The 27,548-nt window shown below is 47.2% G+C and overlaps 1 protein-coding gene across 2 annotated transcripts; it reads left to right on the top strand.

Moving 5' to 3' along the window:
• Positions 1 to 172: 172 nt before the first annotated feature.
• On the top strand, positions 173 to 25,996 carry LOC119389549 (scoloptoxin SSD14). Of its 2 annotated transcripts, none has more exons than XM_037656862.2 (11): positions 173 to 539; positions 7,986 to 8,080; positions 10,930 to 11,122; positions 12,355 to 12,512; positions 13,095 to 13,251; positions 14,379 to 14,444; positions 17,953 to 18,022; positions 19,778 to 19,965; positions 21,108 to 21,348; positions 22,703 to 22,828; positions 25,632 to 25,996. In XM_037656862.2, exons 1-11 carry the CDS (start codon positions 202 to 204, stop codon positions 25,815 to 25,817), a joined length of 1,818 nt encoding a protein of 605 aa, XP_037512790.2. In that variant the 5' UTR covers positions 173 to 201; the 3' UTR covers positions 25,818 to 25,996. The 2 variants fall into 2 exon arrangements, with proteins under 2 accessions (XP_037512790.2, XP_049270427.1); XM_049414470.1 differs by lacking the exon at positions 173 to 539 and adding an exon at positions 5,566 to 5,688.
• The last annotated feature ends 1,552 nt before the right edge of the window (positions 25,997 to 27,548 follow it).

Raw genomic sequence — 27,548 nt, 5'->3', positions numbered from 1 at the left:
TTCCTCATGGCGATTATCGTCCCAAATCTCGAAATACATTATCGGTCTGACCTGTCGCTCGTGGCGCTCACAACAGGGCAGTAGCTCGGCCGCAGGGCTCTATGGGAGTGTCCGCTCTTTACGTAAGTACATTTCTCTATGAACTCCTGTCGCCGCCTCTTCTTTAGTAGTCCCCGTTTTTCGTGCGCGCTTTTTCTTCAAATGAAGCACCAACTCACCCAAAATTCCATTATCCTAAAGAATAGGACAAGCCTACCCCAAAGGGTTCAAAGTGTTAGTGTTCTCGAGATCATCGCGTTCTTCGAGTGCACACAAAGCGTCAGAGAAGTTTTACGTTTCTGGTTCACGGTGCAGATGGCCGACGGCAAGTTCTACTTCATCTTCGTGTTCGTAATGTTGGTCGGTCTCGTCAGCGCCATTGTGGCAGCGGTCTTTGCGTACATCTTGCTCGAATCGTCACTCAGCTGGCCGACGGAGAAGTGGGAGTACAAGAACTTGGCCATCGTCTGCGACGCCAAGGAATGCGCCAATGTAGCCCTGTAAGTGGTTCGGTGCACTGTACCTCTTTGCGTAACGAAACGATATTGTAATGAGAAGTTCAAAAGCACACTTTAATGAACCAACATGGGTTGGTCAAATTTGTGCCAGAGAAGGAAACAGCTAAAACGAAAGTCTCCTATCAGTTCCAAAGAACAGTCTTTTTCCTCGGAATCCACGCTTCTTCGTTCTCTTCTTTTCCTTGTATTCCGCGTGGGTCGCGCGCAGCTGCTATGGCATCTATGGCCTAGGGTGCCTCGATGCTATAGCGTTCCTTCGCATAGAGTACCTCGATGACAGCGTTCCTTCGCCCAGTGTGGTGACACCCACTGACCGCGCCGCCGCCATACTGGTCAAGCAGTGGAGCTATCGTGTTGTGTGATGTTGCCATATTGGATAAAATAGTGGGCACTGTCATCACCCTGTACAAAGGAACTCTGGCATCAGGCCTGGGTCACGCAGGCACGTGCCCTCCGCAACACTTCTACTTTGGTTCACACGTATGCCGCAAACAACTGGGAGCGCGTGGGAATTGGCCAGCGTGCGTAGTTGGAAACCATGATGAAACACAGAGTAAACAACGGGGACACAGGAAGGGAACGCACACGGCGCCCTTCCTGTGTCCCCGTTGTTTACTTGCGCTGTGTGTTTCATCATGCTTAACCAACACGCCCAAGTTCGCTCCATTGGAAACCATCTTGCGTCAATATATCTTGCATCCATGTAGCTTGCACATCACCTCGTGCCGGCAGCGTGTCACCAATCTACAGTGCCCAAACGTGACGTCAGTTCACCATATCATCATGCGCAGACCACTTTGCGTTTCGATAGTAGCCGATATTCCCCAAACTGCTATCAGGGAATTTCAACGCCCCCGGTATACCGCTATGCGCAATTACTTTTGCGTAATATCGGGCTACCTGACGACTGTAGCAACATTCCGTGGCGCTTCCTCTGATCGCAATGCCTTAAAGGGGTCATGAACCACTTTTCCATTTAATGCTCTAATGACTTCAGTATCGGAGTTTACTGCCTCCCGAATCGATTGCTGCAAAATTTTTTTTGAATCCATCAAGAATGAGCGGAGCTACGGGGGTTTGGCGCACGCTCCCAGCGCTTCCTCTCTTTTCTCGTGCCGACGAGCGCATTGGAAGCTAGACAGGGAGGGATGGCACGGGGGAAAGAAGTTACGTCAGCGCGCGTCATGAAACGCGATCGCTCTCCCGCTGTGATTCGCGTGCGCGAGTGCGGTTACCGTGTACTGAGGAGTGCGGCGCCGACAAGTAGCGGCACCCCGTGGCAAGAGGCGCATCTGATCCGAACGCCGCTCTCGATTTACGTCGGCTGTCGGCCAATAAGCATGCTATGTCTCTTGCGACGTAAACAGGCAGATCCGTGACGTCACGTGCAGACGCCCCGCCCACCGACGAGAGTGAGAACCGGCCTCTGAAAAGAGGGCGCCTGACGAAACGGCAACTTCGTGCTCCGCTTGTGGCCTTCACGCGGCGCGCACGACTGTAATATTTGGCAGAGCAGTTCATAGCCGTGTCAGCTTTCCGCAGGGTGTGCTTTTTCAACAAGCCCAAGGGGTGCTTCATGACCCCTTTAAATACATTTTTGTCTTCCGTGAATTTAATCTTTAATAATATCTCAGGTTTTAGTACAAGCCAAAACCACGGTATGATTATGAGCCACACTGTGGTGCAGGGCTCCAGAAATTTAGGCCATCTGGTGTTCGTTCACGTGCGCTGACATCGCAAAGTGCACGGATAGCATTTCGCCTGAATCGAAATGCGACCGCCGCGGCCGGGATCGAAACCGCGACTGTCGGGTCAGCAGCCTAGCACCGTAACCACCGTGTTCCGTGAGTGTTCTTCTTGAAAACAGATTACAAAGGCAACGCACTCGCAAATATTGTGCCGCTGAAAATTTGCACCAACACTGAAGTGTTGTACATTTGATCACTGCAATAATTTCGTGTGTGACCTCCGTGCCTCCGATCCGGCGGCTCCAGTAACCTAGTGTAATGTTCGAACGCTAAGAAGTTTGCGGCCGAACTGTAACTCTCTGTTGTTTTCAATGAATCGTTTCGTACAGAACGCACTGTTACTGCCATCGAAGTTGCCTTTTTGGAACGCAGTTCTTAGCTGACGGAGCGGTCATCTTGTGCCACTCCTGACAAGCTTGCTAACAACACAATGGGCTTAAAGTGCTCGGTGATTGAATCGCGATACTCGGAGCGCCTGGCTGATGGCGGTGAGGGTGACAGTGACGGTGAAAGCGTTCGTGACGTATGGTAACTGTATCCGGTAAGCAGTCGTTCAGTCTGTGGTTCTCGGTGGCGCTGGCGGAGCGCTGCTTACCATGACTTAGAAAACACTGCGCTCACGTGCCGCGCCACGCGTATAGGGCTGGAGCTGGTGAGCGTGTGTTACGAAGGATTGCAGCGCTCTCCCGATCCACGGAGAGCCACAGACAGAATGACTCTATACCGGATACAGTCACCATGCGTCACGAACGCTCTCGCCGTCACCCTCACTGCCAGCAGCCACGCGCTCCGAATGCCGCGTTTTAATTACCGAGGGCTGTACGTACATGCGTTCCACTTAGTAGACGTGGGTGCAAAAAGGAAAGGGAGGGGGGAGGGGGGAGAGTTGCTACAGGCCAGGAGCAAAACGGAAAGGCGAGCTAGTTGGTACTGGTTCATACTGATATATTGAAAACGCTAAGACGACAGGGATAAGAAACGGCACAACACGAGCGGTTACTCGCAACTGAAGGCTTTATTGCTTCAAAAGAAAATATATACCTAAACCCGACCCTCGCCAATTACCCGCGCATGCGCACCATTAGTCAAAGCAAAACACAGCAGATACATAGGCATGCGCTCCCCCTCCGGCTATCTCCTCTCCTCGAGCACTGTCACTTTTTTCGCAGATATGACCAAAGATGGGTGATTGATGCAGCTGGACGCCCTAGTGTTAATATGGAAAGCTTCCGCAAGTTCACGTGTCGTGCGGTCTCCGTGTTTGAACAAAATTTCCATCGCAGCGAACCGCGCCTCGCATCGGCACTCAGCACAGTGCATGGCCAAGTGTGTTACTGGTTCTTCCCTGCAAAGAAGACTGGTGCTCCCTTAAAGGCCAACTCCGGCGATTTGTCGAGGTCGATGGATCTCAATGAAATTCGCTGGGTATGTTCCTTTGAAGGTTTCCGTCATTTATGCCAAATTACAGGCTTGAGACACGCGCAGATTGTTTGCAAATGAATTTTAAAGATTGTCTGCAAACGGCCTCCCGGTTTCCCACAATTATTGGCAACATTGCGTCTGTGACGTCAATATTGTTATGGCGACGGAAGTGACGCAGCCGTGGGCACCGCTAACTGTCATTATCAGACGCGGCACTGTCAGTTGCAGACATTACAGCTGATGCGCGGCGTGCACACCTCTCCACTGTGCGCCTGCTCGTCCCGGCTGTCACAGTTTTCATACTCCGCGCCGGCGTGACCGGCATGCCTTGCGCGACTTCCGGTTCGTAACAACTACTACGTCATACGTAGACAGTACACTCGGTTGGGTTTCGGTTTCGGTATTGCGTCTTTTTGCTTAATAAAAATTATTTTCGAATTTGCTGAGCATTTCTGCTATCGGGCGCGTGACAAGAGTGTCTCAGGAACGTAAAAGCACCATTACCTTGACATGGTGAAAAAATCGCCGGAGTTGGCCTTTAAGCGTATATTCACACATGGGTCTGTCGGTTTAGGTATATGTCTTCTTTTGAAGCACTAAAGCCTTCAGTTGTGAGTAAGCGCTCGTGTTGTGCCCTTTCTCGTCCCTGTCGTCTTAGCGCTCTTAATTAATATATCAGTATGTACTACATGCCAGAGTTCACCCGGCGCGCCACCTGATTGCAGAGCGCGGGGAAAAAAGGAAACGAGCTGACAGCCGAGCTCTAGTATGCACTTTCGTTTCATCTGTCCCTGTGCCGTTACATTCATCAAGTGCTTACGCAGCTTCTCGATGTGCCAGTACCCTCGAATGGCGGCCGTAATGACGTCAATGCAAGTCATCCAAGAAAATTTGTCAAGTAGAACATTATTCTCAAATGCATTTCAGCATCGATTTTTTTTTTTTGAGTGAATCTGGCCAGATGACAAAAGAAACGGTGTACAATAACAATTACCGTGGACAACACACGTTTGAATATAGCATGCATATTTATTTTTTCGACATACGTTAAGTATAAGGAAGGGAGGGGGCAAATAAGAGTTACGCCCCTGTGTCCTAGAATATTTACTAGAGGGAACTGTGGCGCTGCGATTGTTCACGCCACCATGGGAATGATGGGTGGTGCAGTCGTGAGCAATACGAGAGGGAACACCAAATTCGTGCTTAATCCGACGATTACTTGTAATGTGCCGTATTGAAATGCAATAGATAGCTTTCTGCTTGAACATTTAGTGTTATGAACCCTTTTGCGCTTGTCAACTGCATTTAGCCGCTATGACCTTTATAAGGTAATTTCAGTGTTCCCGTACACTGTAATACATTGCTCACGGCTGTATATGAATTTGCCTAGTCTTCGTGCTTGCGGCTTCGAACGCACTTTTGGCTTTGTTGCTGTGTTTTGGCTTTCGTTTCGGATTAAAGAATGACGCGTTGTGAACATCGTGAGCTGATTTGAATTGACGATCCTAAAAGGGCCAAGTTGGTGAAGTGGGACTGCTGAACTTCGTGGACTTCGTCTTGCGTCAGAATGGTTGCAGGCCACACGCAGCCGAAAGAACGAAGCTTTCGCAAATACATGTATTACCCATCATTCCGTGCTGATTGCTCGTGCTGGCTGAAGCGCCATGCGTTGCAGCTCCCATAGGACACTAGCTCCAGATATCCTTCTAGTAGCAGTATTATAAAACTCTATGGTTAGAGGCGCCCAGCCTGCGCCTCGAACGGCGACGCTCATTGTGTGAAAGTGTGGCGTTCGTTGGCTGTTTCCGGTGAAGAAATATCTGGCCTCCACTTTGCAGCCGAATATTCGAAAAAGGCGGCACAATCATCGACGCCGCTATAGCAGCGCTGCTGTGCATGGGCGTCACTGCTCCGCATCTGTCCGGTGTCGGCGGCGGATTCCTCGCCCTCATTTACAACCAGTAAGTGCGCCTCGAACGGCGACGCAATTGTCATTGCGGTCAGCCTGTGCAAAGTGTGCTGCTCTTCTATGGACCGCGCGCAAAACGGTCCTGGCGTCCTTCCGTCGAGATTTTGCTTGTATTGCCGCTTATGTATTAAGGTGAAAGCCTTGGATGCCTCATCAAACGCAAAAATTGACCGGTTTCCCGCGCCGGCGTCTCCCGTCGGCATCCACACGAGTGATGCAAAAAAATCATCATGCGATGACGTCACCGTATGACGCCATCATGACGTCACAGATCTCCAAAATTTGTGACGTAACGTCACATGATGACTTCATCATATGACACCGTAGCTTGGTCAAAGGTGGGCCGCCGATCACGGAGGCAAGGCAAAACCAGTTGGTGTGCCTCCGATCCTGGAGCCAGTGGAAAACCACGCTAGGGGCAGAAAGATGGCTTTCGCCTTCTAGTCATCTTATGTGAGTGCATAAGAGGGACCCTGTGGCTTTTTGCCTTTAAACGTGAAACAACACAAAGGTTTTTTTTTTCGGCATTTCTTGTCAGAAAAGTGTTAACCTACATGTTTGATTAGCAGTGATGTAAATATCGTTGAAAAGGGAATGTCGCTGGAGCCCATGTTTCGACGAGTGGACCTGTCTTATTCAAGGCAGCCCTGACGAAGACATCGCCCACCTGCCAAGGTGGCCTAGTGGTTACGGTGCTGTTGCTAAATGGGTCATATGACTTTTGTGTTTCATCTGATACTGCGACGTTTCAATCCGTCTTCTTTCATCGTCACAAATAACGGCCGGAATCTGTCGTGGTAGCTGGAGAAACGTTATTCCCATTTAAGAATTGGGAAAATGTGTAGCGCGATACAGTCGAAGCCAAAGAGTAGCATCGGCCCAACTCGTGTGATTGCCGCGTTAGAGCGCGCAGGCAAAGCTACGCATGGCAGCCCAACAGCCCAACTAGCGTTCTCGGCCAGCACACTGCATGCTCTTCTGGGGTCGTGAATTTGGTTAGCCAGGTTGACGTACGCAGAAATGGACACTCGGGAGCATCTGAGGGCGTGGACATAACTTAACGTTATGACTAATATCTGGGTTAGTACTGCTCTTCAGACGTTAAATGAGTCTAGGAAACACTCTATAGAACATGTTCCTGGGTTAGTTGGTGTAGATGCTTGCTAAACGTGTTCATCCTGGTGCAATGCTTGAAACGTGAAGAAAGGGCAGGGAAGAGAGGCACGTGAGACCTTTAAGATGCTCTGCCGAAGGTGTCGTGTATGAAGCTCTCTGAGCTGTGGAAAATCCTATATTGAACAAACTGCGGGAGCGAATCCCGGCCGAGGCGGGCGCATTTCGATGGAGGCTAAATGCTAGAAGCCCGTGTAATTTGATTTAGGTGCACGTTAAAGAACCCCAGGTGGTCGAACTGTCCCGAGCCATTTGCTACGGCGTCCCTCATAATCAATATATATCGTGTTTTGGTTGGTAAAACCTCAACAATTATACATGTTAAATAAAATGGATAGTTTCTTAACGACCGGCTTGGGAAGCATACCAATAGTACTGGTAAAAGCGGTGGTGCGCATCTCCCAGCGCACGTTGAATCGTGCTCGTGTGTGCTGCGTTTCGTAATACAGTTAAGGTTGTTGGCAAAAGCAAAGACCAGACGGCGAGGGAGCTACTAGAAACGTTTCATATCGGAAGGAATTGGTCCGCCTGTGTCAGTGACACATCAGTTGTGGTATATGCATCTGAATTGTGTTTTTTTTTTATGGCCAGCTTCCGTGATGACATGTCTGATATCACGCCCCCGTGCTACTGCGCATTCTTGGAAGTTTACTTCGTTTTCCACCCTTCTCCGTAATAATAACTGGGTTTTACGTGCCAAAACCATTATGAGGCACGCCGTAGTGGAGGGATCCGGAAATTTTGACCATCTATTGTTCTTTAACGTGCACTGACACCGTACAGTACACGTGCCTCTAGCATTTCGTCTCCATCGAAAAGCGACCGCCGCGGCCGGGATAGAACCCGCGACCTTGGGTCAGCAGCCGAGCACCGCAACTCCTACACCACCGCGGTGGACCGCCCTTGTCCGTAAATAAACAGCTGGTAGTGGCTCTCCTTTCTCTTGTCTGTCATTTCTTCACGTTTCACATTGCGCCAGGAATGACATGTTTAGTAATCTAGGAAACGGTGTTGTCAGAGGCACGAAACGAGCGGCATAAGATAGCACCATATATGCTGCCATCAACCAGAAGCTCGTATAGCCTTGGCTGCTGCAGAAGTGTGTCCTCCTTTCAGAACTACCGGAACCGTGCAGGGCGTGGACGCCCTTGGAGTGTCGCCTGCTGCCACCAAGCCGGATGATTTCAAAAACTGGACGCTCACAAAAATAGGTATGTGCCACTCTCTGCGCGGTTCCTTATAGGGACAGTGAACACGCTCTCGATTGGTTCATATTGCATGCCACGCGCGTTTATAAACTTTGTTTTGATGTATTCGGGTTTCTGCCACAAAAACTGTTAGCAACGCTCGGCGCAGACCATGCTGCAATGCTTGAGAAGCTTCGGGATTATTTGAGGTTATTCTGTTGAGATACGTGCAGGACGCGAATAGTCAAGTTTATCCTATAGAGCTTACGCGAGCACCAGCGATAACGCTGGCAGGTTCAATGCCTGCTTTATAAGAGACGACGCGCTCCGCCGATGATCAGATTAGTCTACAGCTGCCGGCTGTTCACGCCGCTATTAGTTTACAGTGTGAATCGCTAGCACGTTGTATTTTCAATTTCCGGGCACGAGTTCGCCCAAATAAAAGTTTAGTATTGAACACGCCGCCAGCTGCCTACGTTAACGTCACGACTACGTGACAATATACGACAGATCTCAGTCGGGATTGGTCTGCTACCTTGCACGATATATGCCGCGCAGTCACATGCATTTCTTCCTTATCGTATCACCCAGTCATGGAGGCATATATTGTTAAGAAGGGTGGGGGTAGAGGGGTTTGACTAGGTGACACGCAGTGCCCACGAGTGTTTTATGATGCGCAGTGCATCACACGACCATGTTGTCACTGTAGGTGTTGCAGAATCTGGTAGCGGACGCCCCGTGTCGATCATTACGGCGGGCGATTAATTGAACCTCGGGCAATCCCGACAACTGCCACGCCCTGAAGCTAAACCAGGACTAAACCAGCGCTGCATCGCTAGGTACTTGCGACCAAAGTCGCAGTTTACTGCTGTGTGGGCGCAGATTTATTAACGGTGGTCAGACAGTTCTCCGGAGACAGAAAGGGATATGGCCAGAGCTACGTGTTTTCGGGTAAATCCGAAAAAATCCGATAAACGTTCGCCGGTAAAATTTTTGACAATTCGGATTTATCCGATAAACTACGATTTTAACGGTCAATATGACCCTGTTCCGTTCTTTGTCGAAAGGGCACGTTAGAGCGGTCAGTGACACATCGGCCAGTTTGGCCGATATAAACTTTGCCTCACGTTAACAGTACCTCGTAGACCGCACCTCTTGCACGTTGAACTAAGGGCTTGTCGCGCACAGAGCGAAAGACGTTAGTGTATGTGGGGTCCCGGGAGGGCGAGACGACATCTTGATATACGGTCCCCTGGCGGCACTGGGGTGCGCCATACTATATCTAATATACGGACCTCGTAAAGTATGCTTGAGTTTATTAAAACAAGCTTCAAGGTTGTAATTAGCACAAGCGTAGGAGAGAGAGTAATGTACCACAGAGACACACAGGTGCTTACAAACGCATAAACACATAGGCGATAATACTTGAATATTAAACAAACGTAGCTGTCTCGTATTCAAGTATTTATCCCTCTGTGTTTATGTGTTTGTGCGTTCAAACCCTCCACACAATTAAAATACGCTTCGTGTGTTGTGATGTTTTCGTGTTGCGATATCATTTCATCTAAGATGTTGGAGTATTGAGAATAATGCAGAATTCAACTAAGAATTTGGGAGAATTTGGGATTTTTGAAAGATAAAACTCGGATAAACACCGAACTTCGGCCAAGAAAACTCCGAAAAACACCCTCTGAGTTTCACGAAGAATAAACTCCGAAAACACGAAGCCCTAGATATGGGCTACAACCTAGATTAATTGCGCTATGTTTTAACAGCGAGGCTGCTCTTGGTCGATCCTATGTCCGGGATCCGTGGTAACGCTTGTGGGCATCATAAACGGGTATGCGCCACAGTCATTGGGTAAATCCCACTACTCACCACTCGTCCACTATAAATGAAGGCAGCCCAACAAACGCGTATGTACCACATAAATCTGGGCAGTCTATCAGAAAACTATCATCATCATGAACGGGTGCGCGCCACAGAAATTGGGTAAATCCCACTACACACAACTTCCACTAAAAAGGAAGAAGGCGACAGTTAGCCAAACAAATGGCGTGTGCGTTACCACAGTCACACCACTGTCACGCGATACTTTGTGATTATAAAAGGTGGTGGCTATACTACCACCTCAAAGCTTAACAAAGAGTGTTTAATAAAAAGCAGTGATACAACATATCGGAGCGTCTTTAGCTAAGGCTTCTTTGTAAACCTGCGTATAAGAGTGGTATGGTCAAGATGCAATACAACTATACTACCACCTCAAAGCTTAACAATGAGTGTTTAACAAATAGCAGGGATACAACATATCTGAAAGACTTGCAAAACATAGGAATGCGTTAGCCTGACGAAGGGTACGCCACCAGCGTCGCTGTTTCATCGGCGTCCGCGAAGCGGAGCTGGGTGAATTTTTTAAGGTTACGGGCTCGAATATATCCGACAATTCGAGCCAGACAGTATCTGAACTTAACTGCGCAAGTGCAGTTTATTGCGCATGTGACTACGCTAATTTTTATTTATTATTCTTTTTTTTCACGTTTCGAGCTTCGCCATAACGTGTGGCTTCACGGCAGCGTGAATTTCGCTTGAAAGGGTGGTTTCATGGCAGTTGCATTTAAGCTGCCGTGAAGTTACCTTTTCAGGCGGATTACGCGCGGGAAAACGTGTACATTCTTCAGTTTCGAATATCCGAAAAGTCGAATATTCGCGCAAGCCTACGTGAGCCTAGATAACGTAAGAACATGCGGGTTCTGACAGCTGCGCCATCACATACATAGCTTTTTTTTCCAGACGGAGGGGTAATATCCGCAGCTAAACAGGTGTTTTCTGGTAAATGCATTGTCACAAGAGCGACTTTGACGACTTTGCTACAGGTTTGAAAGCACCCATCATTCCCGGAGCAGTGGCAGGCTACAAGCTGCTTCACGAAAACTTCGGCAAACTGCCTTGGGCAGACCTGTTTGCCGAAGCCATCAAACTGGCTGACAAAGGCTTCACCGTCGGGCACCACTTGGCCGAAGCTTTGCAGAGGAACCAGAAGGCTCTGTACTACGACGTAAAGGGACGGTACGTGCATGCCGCGATACGAATGGGACGGTCTATTCGCACTGGGAGTCGCGAGACACATTCACATACAGCTCGACTTCCAAGTTGCAAAGAAAAAAATAAAAATAATAAACGTTCGAACGGTGGCACGCAGTAGACAGACGTCATCTGATAAAAGGTTGGACGTATGCGTTTATTGATTCTTCTGCAAGTTTTGCATGTAATATCATTAGTTTTGATTATCTTGAGGATGTTATTATAATACCAACATTGCTTTTATTAAACAAGCATTTTTTTTCCCTACCATATATCTTCAACGTTTGCACAGCGTGAAAGAAATTTCGTTTGACAGACGGTTGGGCACTGAGACAGGAGCGCATCTGCTGTTTTAACAGCGGAGCTCTTTATTCCAGCCGTCCGTCGTAATCCGCGAACAGAAAACTATCATCATCACGAACCGGCACGCGCTATCTTTGTCCTCTTCTGCTTCGCTCTCAGAACACGTGCGCCGATTTTTCCTGCGTGGGATGGAATACCTCTGATGAGTGAGAGAACGAGTACGGAAGAGAAGGAGAGAGAGATAGGAAGAAAGAGAAAGGGAGAAATTCTTGGCAAAAATAATGTTAATGAGGCGGGATTTCAACCCCCGTACCCACGATCCGAATGTGAGCAGCGCAACCACTAGGCTATCCAGGCACGCTAGCAGAGGGTAACAGTTTTTTTTTTAGTATAGTATACCAAGGGGCTGGGAAAGGATGTAAGGGTGAGGAGGAGGGAAAGGATGAGGGGACAGTCAAGCATAGCCTAGAAAGATAGAGAAAGAGAGAAATAGAAAGAAAGGGAAGAAAAAAAAACAAAGAATGACAATGAGAGAGAATGAAAAAAAGATTAATATATAGACAGAAAGAGAGACAGAACGAAAGAGGAAGCAAGAAATGTATATAGCGAGAGAAAGAAAGCGAAGAAAGAGCAAGAAAGAAGGAGCGAGAAATAGAAAAAAATATATGGAGAGAAAAAAAAAAGAAATAAACAGAGACAAAGAAGACATAGAAAATAGAGAGAGGAGAGAAAAATAGATGAACAAACATTAGCGCAGCTTGCACTAAATTGAGCGTTGGGCTAGTTGGTGCAGCATTATCCAAAAGGTATCACAGCGCATGCAACGAGCACGAGCAAAGATTTACACACCTTTATTGCACACCTTTATTGCACACCTTTATTACACACCTTTATTATTATTTTTTTAATCGCAGGACCACATTCACGAATCCCGCGACTGGCGAACTCGTAGCCGCGGAGACTGTGCTTAGGCTGCCGCTCGTTGGAGATGTTCTGCGGCGAATAGCGCACGACCCATATACGCTGTACACTGGAGCGCTTGGACAAGAGATGGCAGCTGACTTCCATAGAGGTTTGAGCGTAATGCGAGCCAGTAGTAACTGTTCACTGACACGTTGGAACGAAAGCGCAAATAAGCGAAAACCTGACAGTACCTAAGGCTACAGCTGGTGCAATAAAACTTGGTGGAGAACCCTAGGCACGCCTACGGTGAAGGCGACAGCACAGGCACTCACTGTGCTACGTAATGCAGGTGATACGTGTGTCACGTAGCCATCGGTAGCGTTACAGAAAGCCGATATTGATAATCTTGAAAATCGTCTCTAATGGCTGTCTGACTGAGCCTTGTGTTTTTTTTCGGTTTGTTAACACTTTGTCACCTATGCTGTACTTTTCGTGCTTGGTTTTGTCAATAAAGTTCAGTTGTTAGCGAGCGCCTTTATTGTCGCCTTCGCCTCTTTGTATCCTTGTTTTTAGCGCTCATTTTACAAGTCGAAATTTGAGCCAGGGAGCTGTTACACGAACTGCCCTAGCGGAGACTTAGCGCCGCTGACGCCAGAAACCTGCAGCGCTTTAATTTCGCTTTAGTGAGTATCGTAATCGTCGCTTCTGTTCTTTTTATTTTTTCAATCGCTCTGTTGTCGTAATGTTGCAGACGGTGGCTACATAACGTGGACGGATCTCCAGAAGTACAGGGCGCACTTTGTGGATGCCCTCAGAGCCGAGATAGGAGACAACAAGGTCGTCTACACAGCTGCATTCCCCGGAAGCGGAGCCATCGTGGGGGCCATACTGGAGAGGTTTAAAATCACGTGAGCAGTCCCGCATTTTGCACTTTTTTTAGTGTATCGTCACTGAGTAAACTACATCCTTTCATACATTTAGAAAGCGACATAAAATGTTCTTCATAGATTGTTTGTAGCTTTTCTTCCTGTTTTCTTTGTTATATACAGTTCTCTGACATTCCTGAATCTTTTATCTGCTTATAGTGTAATATATTCATAAGTTCTAATATTGTTTGTATTGAATTTGCCCCTTTGTATGCAGCATTGGTGAATTAGTCTGCTCTCTTTAGTTTCAAATATGTAAAATGGTGCTTCGTTATCTTATGTTCAGAAAATGCGATACTTGGTTTTTTAATGTATGCAAGTTGCTGCATGCCGTTCATTTTGTATTGTTATTGTGCTGCAATTAATTAGCCTCTGTGGCAGTGCTTCTAATGTACCTATGACTCTAGGATCCTAGTCAGGCGTGTACTTTCGCTTTTTGTTCTAGCGCCATGGCAATCGCGTAATCTATTGTTAAATAAGAGATAAATAAAAATAAATAAATATGTAATTTAGCTGTAGTGCGCACGTCCGCGCCCTCACGCTCGCTGTGCTATCATCACAATGGCAACGGTATATAGAGAAGACAAAAAAAAAACACTGCGAAAATGGCGAATTGGCACTTTGTTATGTTTTAACACGTTTGTTTGGCAAACATATAATAAATGCTGGAGTTTTACGCGCAAAAACACGATATGATTTTGAGGCGCGCCGATTTCGACCATCTGGAGCTGTTTAACGCGCACCTAAATCTAAGCACACGGGTATAAGCGCTCGTGCAAGTTGCAACCGCGTGTGAAATAGGAATATTCGAAGTCGCACGAGTTACTTGAAACACTGATAATTTGGCAACGCGTAACATGTAAAAAAATTCATAGTTTTGTCATTGATTACACTGCGAAATTCTCGCTGTTCAGCAGATAGGCAACATCGGGACACGTTAGCCGACAGCATCCAATGTCACCAACGTAAGCCAACGCTAATCGATGTTAGCCGTAATGTAGGCAAACTTCGCAAAATGTTAGCCAGTAATAGCGACTGCTTAGCCAAGAGGCAGTGTCGGTAGCGTACGTTGAAATCGCCGACGTGATAATTTTTCTGATTCACTGCAGGCGGTCCATACTGCAAGGCAAAGGAAAGACTCCTTTTGTAGTGATGAATGATACGTACCTCCATATGTAAGTTTTGGTGTACTTACCTTAATTAATCGATAATAGCATGTTTCTTGGGCAGTGACGAATACAGATATCCTTCCAGCGGCCCTCGGTCAGTTTTGCGGTTCACACACTAATGTTCTTCTCCAAGCACGAGAAACATTTGAATGTAGGAATCTTACAATCCATTGATACTCATATCCTTTCAGCTGCTGTCGGTCACCTGTCGGTCACACAGTTTTACAGCAAAAGCTGTTATGAGATCACAACAAGGGCCGTTTTTGGCGCCGTAGTTGTCCGCCGCCGCCGCCGCCGCCGGTGTCCGTAACCACTATCACTCGAAATAAGAAAAAAAAAACGAAATAAGAAAAATTTCCAGGATGGAACGAGGTTCGAACCCGGGCCCTCTGCGTGGGAGCCCAGTGTTCTACCTCGGAGCCATGCCGGTGCTTGAAACTGCGTTGCAAAAAGACCGTATGCAGGCTTCATGTTGCGAAGGAACCACATTAACACATGTGATGTAGCGTGGTAGAAGAGTAAAATAACAACCAAGCGTCACACAGCGCGAATTTTGTAACCAGGTGTCACAAAATGCGAATTGCGCAACGAGTGGGTTGTTGAATGCTTCCAACTCATTACAAAGGGCTCTCCCATAATTCTTCATCGTCATCAGCCGCAGCATCAACAAAGTGCACAGAATGCCTTAAAGGTGTTGAGCGGGTACCACGATTCCCTGCAGAATGACGAAAAATGAAATAGTGGCTGCTTCCCTACTTCAAAAAACTATGATCATTTATAGCGCAGTGGATTCCTCGCAAGTGCAATTCTATAGGTTGCTAAGGAAGCCCATGAGGCTCCCATGATGCATTTCCTCAGGGTCTCAATAAAGTTCTTTTTCCGTCTCTCTCTTTCTCACGTTGACCTATGTTATATAGCATGGCGGGAGAGTAAAATAACGACCGGGCGTCACACGATGTGAATCGTGGGTCGTTTAAAGCTTCCAACCCATTACAAATTGCTCAGCCATTATTCTTCATCGTCATCAACCGTCGCATCAACAAACTACACGTAATGCCTTACATGTGGTAGCTTGTTTCTCCGCAGAATGACGAATAATGTCGTGGTGGGTGCTTCCCAACTTCACAAAAATTATGATTTGTGGCGTAGTGAGTACGTTGCTAGTTTACTTGTATTAGTAGCCACAGGAGAGTTTATAACGGGCTCTAGAAATGCCGCTCTTCTAGCTTTCGCTGTGACTGTGCTGCGCTTTCAGCGCAGGCCTGGTGTTTTTTTTTCTCCATACGAGAGAAAAATGTTTGCTTGGTATTCGTATTCGTACTACACAACTAACACACAGATACAACGAAGTGTATGCATGCATGCATGCGTGTGTGCGCGCGTGCGCGCGTATGTATGTAATATGATACGATATGAGAGGCGCCGTAGTGGAGGGCTCCGGAAATTTCGGCCACTCAAGCTTCTTTAACGTGCGCCTAAATTTTAAGCACACAGACCATCTAGCATTTTGCTTCCATTGAAATGCAGCCGCCGCGACCGGGATTCGATCCCGCGACCTTCGGGTCGGCAGTCATGCACCGTAACCACTAGACGACCGCTGCGTGCGTGCGTGCATGTGTGTGTTGATATTGTTAACGACTATATTCTTTATGCGAGTTTTACATGTCTCGCGCCTTATTTAGCACTGTGTACTGTGCTACTTGCACCGATTTAATATGGGCAGCAACGTACTGCTATGCAGTTTTTCCTCTGGTCATGCAGCGGCAGGTGGCTCTACATATGCCCGCGGAATTATGCTAATCAGCGTGAAATCATGGATTAGATTACTGGCAATGGTGGCCGTGTTTCGATGATAGTGAAAAGCAGATTCGATCGTGTGCTTGGAAAGGCACGTTTGATAATAGCGATCCAGCAGTCAGGGAGCCCTATTCACTGAGTGTGAGAGGTCTGCCAGATGTACCACTCCTGGGACACCAGCTCCTGGATCCTGCAGAGGAGCTCCCACCATGGCAGTGGCAGCTTATAGTGTTATGTATCTTTTGTAGAGATAACGAATCACGCGCCTGTGACACATGTATTTTCTTGAACTACGACACAAATACTGTCGTCCTGAATTTTTCACCGATGCATCAAAGGATCATGCTGGCGTGTCCTACGTAGGCGTCAGCCCATCCTATTCTGAGTCAGACGTTCTGCACCGCAGCTCAGGTATCTTTACAGCAGAGACCTACGCAATATTGATGGCTGTTAAACACATTAAACAATTACATATACCAATAGCAGCAATATACACGCACTCATTAACTGTTGTAAATGCTTTAAAATCCATGAAACATCACAAAATGTTGTGATGGTGTCGCTATATTTAATCTTGTGCACCGCATGTGCATCTAAGCAGCACATCGGGATATGCCGGGTGCCAGAACACCGAGTAATTGAGGGGAACAGATTGGCGGACCATCTGGCTACATCCTCCAATCAAACGTTGCCCAACCATCCGTGGCTGTGCCTGTACTGGACCTAAAGTCACTTGTAAAGAAGCCCAGGGCTTACGACAGCGCTTATGGTATGGGGATTCACAAAATAAACTAAATTTTATCAAGCCGCACCTTGGTAATTGGCAGCCGGTATCAGAAAAGCCACACAGAAGTGACACGCTGCAGGGACGGAATTGGACACACACACAGCACACACTCATACCGTTTGTCTCGTGGTGACCCACCGTTGTGTGATAAACGTGGCGATTCTCTCACTGTCCTTCACATCCTGCTGCAATGCACGCAACTAGACGCTAACAGAAAAAAAAAGCATTTTCTAATTGAATATCTCCAACAAATACCACTCCATCCTTTAATGTTCATAGACAGGATGCCTCTTTGTAAATATGAGTCACCCTTTACATATTTCAAAGATGTACACAATTTTGACGTTACATTCCTAGGCGATCCGCAGCGCAGGCTCTCTGCAAAGGTTGCCGCTGCGGTAGTTTTATCAAAGAAATCGTCTGCCCGGTCTTTGAACCCAAAGGTCTTAAAGTGGCATTTGTGCTAATGACATTCCCTCACTTGTTGAAATCACGATCACTTGTCACTCATTAAGCACCCGTACATCACTTCACAGTCCTCTGACATAATTTTTATGCTATATACATATAGTTTACGCTTCCATATAGCGCGTGATTTTAGGTCACTTTACAGCCCTATTGCATCTTATCATCTTAACCATTGGTCGCTGTTAACACCACATAAATAAAGACATGGCACTCTTTGTTCACACCTGGACTTTGCGCCACAAAACCCCTCTAATCAGTCAATCATCAAGGCACGTTTAAGGAACCCTAGTGGTCAAAATTATTTAGGAGCCATCCACTGTGTCGGCTCTTATATCATATGCGTTGCTTTGAGGCGTATCTCGCGAATCGAGCAACTGGTTCAATCTTTATAATTCGCATGCCAGAGAGAGAGGGTTGACAACAACCTACTAAAAACAATCATATTTTTTTCCTCCCTGACAGGCTGGTGGAAACCATCAAGTTCGCCTTGGCCTTCAGAGAAAATCTTGGAGACACTGATATATCCATAAGTGTAAGTCCGAATCAAGTAACATGCAATCGAACTTCAAGGCAGTTATCGTGGTGCGAACCAGTGCGCAAACCGTAACACGAGAGAGCGACGCTTGCCGCATAAAGGTGAGAGCCTTTTCGAGGGAACAGGCTTTTGAGATAACAGGTGAGAACAGGCTTCCTCGTAAGGGTCGACTTTCAGTAGAGAAAGCGCGTCCACACGTTTTATGTCTTAAGGCGGCAGCCTTATATGTCTTGTGAATAAGAAAAAAAAACATCCGGTGTCTGGCGGCGTCGTGAACACAAAATGTACCACAGGTCACTTGACGAAGTTATGACGTCATCACGCGATGACGTCATCTTTTGGCATCTTCAGATGACGTCGTTGCATCGTCAAAAGAAGTCAAAAGGGGCAAAACCGAGTGAGGCGTAGAAAGCTTCGGGGTGGGACGGGAGGAATAGTGCAATCGGCTGAGAACATGAAGGTAAATTGATGAGTGAATGAAGGCGCAAGACATAAAATATATGTTTATTGGTTTCCAGCTCATTTGGGCAATATCGAACGGTACCCCATGAATCCAAATGAGTCGGCCAACAGCGCTGCCCGTGAACTCACTGACTGGGGCGCTTTTACAAATGGCCTCGATTCTGCTGGATTTGAGAAGACACTCAGAGATACTCCCATGACGCAACGAAATTACAAAACAATAGTACATGAGTAGGAGACTATTTCCTCCTCCACAAATCAAAATTAACAGGGCACAAGCAGTGACACTGCTTGTGCCCACAAACACAAACACGTTCATAATACTCACCTGTACAATACAAGGAATGGCATAACATTCGAGACATCAATACTATATGTAAAGCATGCAAGGTAGATGATTGTACATTAGAACATTTGCTCTGGGAGTGTGGGTCTCTTGGCCCTGGCATTACTCGCGACAGGTTCTCAAGCGTGGTCACAAGATCACAAACAGCAAGTCCTCGCTGTACAGCACATGCATGATAGGGCCAGGAGGCTTGGCCTCCCGGTTCCATCGTGGGAGTAGTTAGGCGTGCTCTCCAGTTCCTGTACAGGACATTCAGTAAAGTTTATTCCTCCTCCTTTCGTGACAGCAGGCTCTCGCCTGTGCTCTTCGGCTTTATCTATAGCAAAGTCCTTCAATGCTCTGTCTATAGGGACTGTCCTTATTTTCTATCCTTATACGGTAAAGGGAATGAGTTCTCTTCATTTGAGCGTCTAATTGCGTCGCAGCATTCCTTTTGTGCGAATAGCTAGTGTCTGCAGCGTTTGTGAAGCGTACACCTACCGCGAGAACCCCCCGTAGTATATATCTCAGCGGCTACGGTGTCGCGCTGACGAGTTCGAGGGCGCGGGTTCGATTCCTGGTCGTGGCGGCCTCATTTTGTTAGGGTCGAAATGCGCGAAAAACACTGGTGCACGTAGATTTAGTCGCGCGTAGTAGAAACCCAAGTGCTCAGAGGTAAACCGGAGTGCCCCGCTATACAGTGTTACCCTGAATCATTCAGTAAAGTTGAAAGTTGGGCGAGTTGATGACGGTTCATTTTAACGTGTGAATCAGCGCACGGAGACAAGACACAAAACGAATCAACTATTGAACAGGTCCTGTGCCTTGTCTACGTGCGCTGCTTCACACGTTAAAATGATCTCTAAAGCATATATCGTCCTGGCTCGTAAAATCCCACAATTGCGTTTTCGAGGTACCAGGAATGATCTTTTTTTAAACTTCGCTTTGATCATATCACACTGCAGGAACAGGACAAGCTCCTTTCCAAGATAGAGATACAGTTCGACAACAATTTCTCGCCTCTGCATCCCTTGGCGAGTTACGAAGATTACGGCGGTGGCGCTGCACAGGACGAAGACTTCGGTGGAGCGCATCTTTCCATCCGGGACCTTAAGGGAAACGCCATATCCGTAACTGCGGGCTTGAACCACGAGTGAGCAGCATTGATTACTTGTCTGTCTCTGTGTGTTTCACTGTTTTAGGTATTACTTAACGGCCGCTATATTTTAATCGAAGAGTTTCACGAGTTGGACGATAGAGTTTCGGGGAGTTTAGGGGGTTTGATGTGAACGGCAGCGTTCCAATCTGCCGTCATTGGGTGTACTTGTCTTCCCTTGGCATTCATCCATGCTTGAGAGGTTATTGGCTCTAGGCACTAAAGTATGGCATCGCGAACATTGGCTACCCCGATTACATCACTGTCGTTCTGCTTTGCGTCTAACCTTTCCTTTTCTTTAACTCTAGCGCTCGTTGCGTAGTCTTTACCTTATTCTCAAGAAAGTGTTGTAGTGATGATGAATTTATACTAGTGGCTAATACAGATCCTACAAATTGACAAAGTAACATGCCGACCATAACGGTATAGTATTTCCGTACTTACAGTACGGTAAACTGTCACCGCTGCACATTAAACAATAACCCTGCACATTAAACAATGACGGAGCAGGCTCTACTAAGTCAAGGTATAGACCTTTTCACGGAGAGTTCCCTGGGCGCCGCCATAATCCTCTCTGGGCTGTGCTAAATAGGCGTGACGCCCTAAAAATGCACTGCCGAGGCTGTGACGTCAGTCTTTGCACTCCCGTGCCCCAGCCCATCATGGCAGTGTTTTTTTTTTCTTTCCCGTGAAAAGGTCTATAGGGCTGACCTGGCACCCCCCTACGTGGTTAGGTGGTGCAGCCGTCCACACCCTCCCCCCCCCCCCTGCCCCCTCTCCCCCCGCCATCTTGCGCATGCCTATGGCTGTGACGGTTGCGCAAAGTTAGTGATCGAGCGTAAATTGGTTGGCGCGTGTATACAAGTTTTCACAACGTTGCTACAGCGCTATAGCTGCCACTCCATTATAAAGTTAATACACTAACTGATATTTGGTAGTAATAATTCACTAACATTGAATGATTTTTTTTTATTCTTGTCGTTCTTCGTCGGAGCTCCTTCGCGCATACCTGCGGCGCTTTTTTTTTTTCTCGCCGGCATTGACAACGTGACGCGACGTATAGGACACGCACAAGAATGTAAAACTGGAAGCAGTCGCAATGAAATGCTTTATCTGTGTTTGTTTTTCTCGATCGACAGATTCGGCTCCAAGTACTGGACGAGCTCGGGAATCCTGTTGAACAGTTACATGAACGCGTTCTCGAATCCCAGTGGAGCATATTCGAAGGGTCCGTCGGGTAACAACCTAATGCTGGCAGGCAAGCAGCCCCTCACCTCCATGATACCGTCCGTCATCACCAACACCACCGGCAAAAAACATATGCTACACGCCGTCTTCGGAAGCAGCGGAGGGACGGCTGGTATTTCAGCCATGGCTCAGGTCAGAGAACTGTTTGCGGATGCGACATTCTTTATAAGCGCCGGTCTTCGAGCGTGCTTAAGTTATAGAGAGGAACCTTGGAGTTGAATAGCGCACACTAATATCGAGTCTTGAAGACGACCAATAGTGACCGCATCAGGTTAGGCAATTGTTAGCTGAGCCACTAAACACTGTCATCGATCACGTCCTATATCATGACCTGGCGCTCTTTGGCCATCACTGGCTCTTGCGCCATAAAACACCATACATTCTTGTTATAGCTGAATTAGGGAAGTTGGGAGATAGGGAAGCCTCACTTCGCAGAGCCAGCGTTTTCAATTGAAGTGGCCTTGGATGCAACACATGAAGACGTTGCGAATTGTCCATAGTTTGGCGTTCGAGCTTCTACAGCTGGTATGAACCACGCAATCCTAGTGGTAGATTAGCAGCTTTTCCAGGTGGTGGAAGCCGCGAATTTGCGGTGTGCTGAGGCAGGCACACAAACCAAATCATTTCTTATCAAAATTTAAAATTTATTGACGCAAGGTTCATCCCGTAAGTATACTACATTGCCAGCATAAGTTCAGTCGGTCAGTAATTTGGGCAGGAAGGCGAGGTTTCGAGGTCTGGGAAGGTCTGCAACAGGGGGGCATGAATGGGAGGGGGGTGTTGAGCGCAACACTGCCAAATACCGTAAGTGACGCCTGTGCACCGCTTATAGCTTTGTCTGCAAGTAACAAGGGCCACTTGAGGGAGTATGCTATAATTTCGTGGATATATGAACCAATGGATCAGTCACGCTGTGACATCGACTTGCTCGTGGGCTGTACAGGTTCGTTTAGCGACTGCAGCAATTTCTACTTGAGTTAATGAGTTTGCTTAAATACTCCTTTACATCGCAGAACGAAGAGCACCGTGGATGTGGATACGTTGGCTCGAAGTTCATGCGACGCTTTTAAATTGTGTCTCTGTTTATCACTGAAGAGGAATGTTTCAAGTTAGAGTAGTACATAGCACACAGTTTAACTTACTTGAGCCTTGTAATGAAGGGAAGGTTTTAATGAGCCAAGAAAGACACCACGGTGGTCATGAAAGCGACTTAGATCTAGGCGTGCGCTAGGAACCCCAAAATTGTCAGAATTAAGCAGGAGTACTCCACTACGGCATGCCTCGTGATCATATATCGTGATTTTCTGCAAAAGGTAATAACGCTACGCAAGGCGAAGAAAACAAGAGGTACAGGAAACAGTTTTCTTCGCATTGCGTGGCGTTATTACCTTTTGCACAGCATGAACCAATTAGCCCAACAACATGTTTTAGTAATCGTGATTATAACGCGTAAAGCCTCGCAAATCAAACCGTTCCCTTTCTTCAGCTCTTCGCCTGCGCCGCCGAGTTCCCTCTCCACAGCTGTGTCGCGGCCAACGTTCCCGTACGCCCATACCTCGGCCAGAATGGTTACGTCGTCCAGGTGGGCGCGCCGACTGCGAAGTTCGATCCGGTATGCTTGACAACCTGCTTCGCTCCGGTCGCATGCAGTCGAACCCTTGTATACATAACTCTAAAAAAAACGGAAATTAGTTCGATATATCGAATCATTTGATATCAAACTTTTAAAGAATTTACCGCATTCTCGATGGGCCCTCAGGCCGTCCCCCATCACCTGACCCATTTCGTGGTGTCAATAAAGTTGTTTCCTCCTCCTTCCTCATTTTGAATGAGAATTTCGGTGCGCAAGTTGACTTCACCGCACTGCTTTACGATAATGCGAGGAAGGCGGCTTCACGGCCATACGGTGGAATTCCTTCCATTCTTTTTAGTTGAGGGCACGGGTAATATGCAGGGTCGGGGTAGACGCGAGAAAGTACGGTATCGATGTAAACAGCGCCTCAACATCTTCATACGAAGCTGTGCGTGCTCGTCGGGAGCCGGAAGCCGGCAGTCTGCCTTGGCCATAAAGTTGGCATTGTTTTTCGATATCGTGCTCTGCCTGCTTCTTGGGATGTTGTACACTGCGCCGACGTCAGACTTTTCTCTAAGTTCGGCTGTGTTGATTATCGACAGCCTTGCGGAGAACACCCAAGTTTTGCGGCACCCATTGTGTTAGCAAAGGTAACAGAGAAGCGAACGGAGACCTCATCATGGGAGAAATAATGGGAGAAAGCACGCGATGTCAAGCAGTAGTTTCCGCCCGGTATGCGCGGCGCCATCCTAATCACAACGCTCACTCACCCAAATACATGCAGAAAAGTCTTCTTCCGTGAGGAAAATCTACCTTCTTTTGAGGGAAAGTCAACTTCTTGGGGCGTTTCGCAGTGCCCGATGTTCGATATATATCAAGTGTAGCGGCTGTTTTTGTTCGATGTATATAGCCGTTAATTTAGTATGGATTGACGTTAAATGGATTGATGTTAAAACATTGTCATGTCCGAAAATCGTTCGATAGAAAGGATAATTCAATTTATCCGAGTTCGATATAGTCGGGTTTGACTGTACCGTGGCTTTGGATTTGGCAACGTAGTCTTCGTCTTCGTCATGTTTGGATGACGCAGACCAGGAAGAAGCTGATGAAGAGGGCATCAAAAAAATTCTGGCAGATCCCACACATTCTAATGTCATGCGAAGCAGCAAACGAGTAGCGGCCTATACCGCACTTTTTTTTTTCTTGCTTTGAGGCAAGCACTGCGACTTTGTCCGGCTTTTTTGTGTACTTTGAGCAGCTATCGGTATATCGTGGTCTTACCAGGCATGTCCACTACACTGGCGCTCAAAGGGTAGCCTATTGTCCCACGTAACGTCGGTACTCATGTTAAAGCACAGATGTCAGTTTTATCGAAGCGAAGTGCATGCTACGGTGCGATGACATGCATATCATAAGCAAAGGTGTTTGCCGTATTCCCCGGATTTAGCAATGGTTGACCATAGCTTTTCGAGTCATCATAGGAGTTAATATGTTATGTTTATTAAATCGCTATGAAAGCGGATAGCCAACACTGCAGCCACGATTGACGTTGCCGGACATGACGAGCGTCCAGCGTCTTTTTCCAGAAGCAGTTTAAAGCACTAGTGTGGTTCAGTGGTATAATATTTGACTGCCACGCAGAATGCCTGGGTTCGATTCCGGCTTTTCCGTCCCTCTGATTTTTCCCTCACCGACAACGCTGCCGACGCCAGCACCGGGTTTTCTGCGACACAAGCTCCTTAACGCTATCGCGCTAAGATTTCCAAGGCCTGTTATTGCCGTTCCTGGTACGATATAAATTGTGCATCATCTATGGCTCATACCCGCATTCCATGGGCGTGTATAAGCCCCACGTGACTGAGGGAAAGGGTTTCATGGCGTACGCGACAATTACTATCTCACGCTATTCATGTAAGCGATCTGTTGTGTTCGTCGTACACTAAAGCCATCCCATGCCAATTTTGGGATTTGTCAAGTTAAGGAGAGGATCACGAGAGCGCCTAGACGTAAGATAGATAGATAGATAGATAGATAGATAGATAGATAGATAGATAGATAGATAGATAGATAGATAGATAGATAGATAGATAGATAGATAGAAACGATCAATGTTCCTTTGATTCGCTAAGAAATGCTTCGCATTTAAAAACCACGTGAACGCGTAGCAAACTATATCAATGCGACGTGTACGCATTCAGTTGCGCGGCGCCCAATTCACAGGTTTGCGTGGTCGCGTGCCAAGCCGCGCGCGTTAACATTCGAACCAGACTGCACCCTCCTTTCTGGTCACGCCGTGAAACCGAAATTGCGAATTCGAATAAGTAAGCGTTGCACGATAAATAATGTGGATTTCAGCCGTGATAAGTGAGTTACTTATTGCAAAAAAAAAGAAACATGATACAATTTTTTTCTTGTGTCAGTGTTCCTCTAGTAAGCGTTCCTGGGCCACTACCCACCTGTCCGTCAGTAATGTAATGCGTTACAATGAGTGGGCCGATGCTGGAGATAACGCAGAGCGATGAACGATGACGGGTGTCCCAGCCTACCGCATTTACTGGCACAGAACCAGCCGTGGCTAGCTTTACTTAATGGCAGCGATAGTGTTGCCTGAATGAGCAGGCTAACGTGGGCTGTAGTGCTGGCCAAATAACGGCCGATGTCGGCTATAGTGTTGTAACGTGTTCGTTGAATGACTCAATTCAACATGAGGGCCGCGCACTGTCTAATTTCCCAGGAGCGAGTTTTGCTACTGTGGAATTTGTCAGAATGTTACTGGAGTTTTGCTGCTTCAGTACCCACGACCACTGATCGACGTGGCAACGCTGGCTTCCGTTTTGCGCAGGCTAGTTTATTGCTCAAGATGGGCCACACTGTGGAGAAGCAGACCGTATTCACGGCGAGCGCCACAGCGATCGTCACTACAGCTCGAAACTCGTGGATGGCGCCTGTCGATGCCTTGCACACAGATGGCAGCACTGCGGGCTACCATTACGTGCATCCCGTCATCAAGAACGACAGGATTAATTGATCTCACAAACGAACTTTCGACCGAGAACCTTGGTCATCGGGGTTCGAAGTTGCGAGTACTCCCAGCCAGACGCCGGCAATGTTTACACGGCGCCGAAATGCACTCGCCGACAGTCGCCGACGGGGGCGCAATGACGTCTTTAGAGCGCTATATCGTATCTTCTTCGTTTCTTTAGATTTCTATTTGTTTATAACATCGATGTAGATTATATATGTATACACATATTCATTTTCTGTCAAACGAAACATTTTCGGTGCGATAATTTTTTGTTTCGCCATAACCATAGCAAAGGCGACCCATTGGGCCGAGTGTTATTGCACGAAGTGGGACTGTTTGTATCTCGTTGTTTAACGAGTGCCACGGATACCTATATGAATGAGAAATTATTACTTGAAAGCGCATGAATGTTTGCCGACGAAGACCTTAATTTGCTCCCGAAAAGATTACAAAAATACAAACGCATTCAGGAAGCATTGTGTTCCTGAACCGTGCGTGTTATTTGTTGCTAAGATATTTAGTAGTGAAGTGCCAAATTTTGTCTCGTGACGTAAAAAGCAAAAAAATAAACCTTCTTGTGGGTCTAGGCCTTTTGTAAACGGTGCTGCCACCATTTTATCACCTCTATTGTGAAGCCTCGTACCTACGTGAGAAGTTTGAGTATAGTATTTAGTTTTACAAACATGACCTGAGCCAGCGCTGTAGTAGGCCCGCGGGGAAATTACCTGGATTGTTACAAGATATAACACGATTAGTCCGTGCAGAATTTATCTAGTTGGTTTCAATCTAGTCGAAATCAATCTAGTCTCAATTTGGTTCAGCGTTATACTAAAGAGGTAAATTAGCGCAGCAGAAGGCTACCGTGACACCAGAAAGTGATGCCCACGACAAGAGTTAAACTTATTTGCAACACATGAGATACTGCGTCGACTACACAACATTTTGAAACAATTGTTTAAAGCGTTGTATTGCCGAGACGCAGTTGCGGCTGTTTTTGCGAATGAATCTGGGTTGTATTTCCGCCACTACATATTGAAGGCAAAAATTTCCTCATGCTCCCGCCACCCATCCCGTCACCCTGTGTTTAGGCGCACCATAAAGTACCTCACGTGATTAATATGAACCTGGGGTCCCCGACAACGGCGTGCTTCGTGATTCGGCGTCAGGTTGAAGCAGAATCCCACGACTGTCGGGGCGGTGCCCCTCAGGCACATCATCGCGGGTAGCCATTTCTTATCCGTTTGTCACTTTGCAGGGCCGTTATGGCGGCGCCAAGTGCTGCTTGAATTTGTAAAAAAGACTCGCAGGGCCCCTACACATTCGTCTAAGACGACTCAAAGGCAACAACCATCCGGTGTGGCTACTTTACCGTGCACTGTGTACCTCGCGAGCGTCCTTCTAAGCTGTTTAAGCTGTCAGTAGCTTCTGCTCCGTCGTAAAAAACTGTCGTCATCATGAACCGGCACGCGCTCTCTTCATTCGCTTTACAGTGAGGCTGTTCAAGCTGTCGGTAACTTGTGCTCCGTCGTGCAAAACTCCTCAGGAGATTATGTGCGCCAAAGGAATTGGGCAGGCCCCACTACTGTGTAGTACAGCAGGAACACGTGAAAAAAAAGAGAGAGAAAGCCATAGAAAGAAAGAGGAAGAGGAAAATAGAGAGGGATAAAAGGAATAAACACATAAAAAGACAGAAAAACGGAGAGAGAGAGAGCGATAAATAGAGATAGCTGGAAA

Source organism: Rhipicephalus sanguineus, chromosome 4, assembly GCF_013339695.2.
Source record: "Rhipicephalus sanguineus isolate Rsan-2018 chromosome 4, BIME_Rsan_1.4, whole genome shotgun sequence".
NCBI classification, from domain to species: Eukaryota; Metazoa; Arthropoda; class Arachnida; order Ixodida; family Ixodidae; genus Rhipicephalus; species Rhipicephalus sanguineus.
Note: the sequence above shows the minus strand (reverse complement) of the source record. Positions and strands in the feature narration are given on the sequence as shown.

Bases quoted from the DNA above. Each gene is read 5' to 3' on its own strand.
- LOC119389549 (XM_037656862.2), top strand. From the start codon at position 202: ATGAAGCACCAACTCACCCAAAATTCCATTATCCTAAAGAATAGGACA. The intron at 540-7,985 runs GTAAGTGGTTCG...TCCTCCTTTCAG, and splicing joins GAATGCGCCAATGTAGCCCT to AACTACCGGAACCGTGCAGG. The intron at 21,349-22,702 runs GTCAGAGAACTG...CCCTTTCTTCAG, and splicing joins GTATTTCAGCCATGGCTCAG to CTCTTCGCCTGCGCCGCCGA.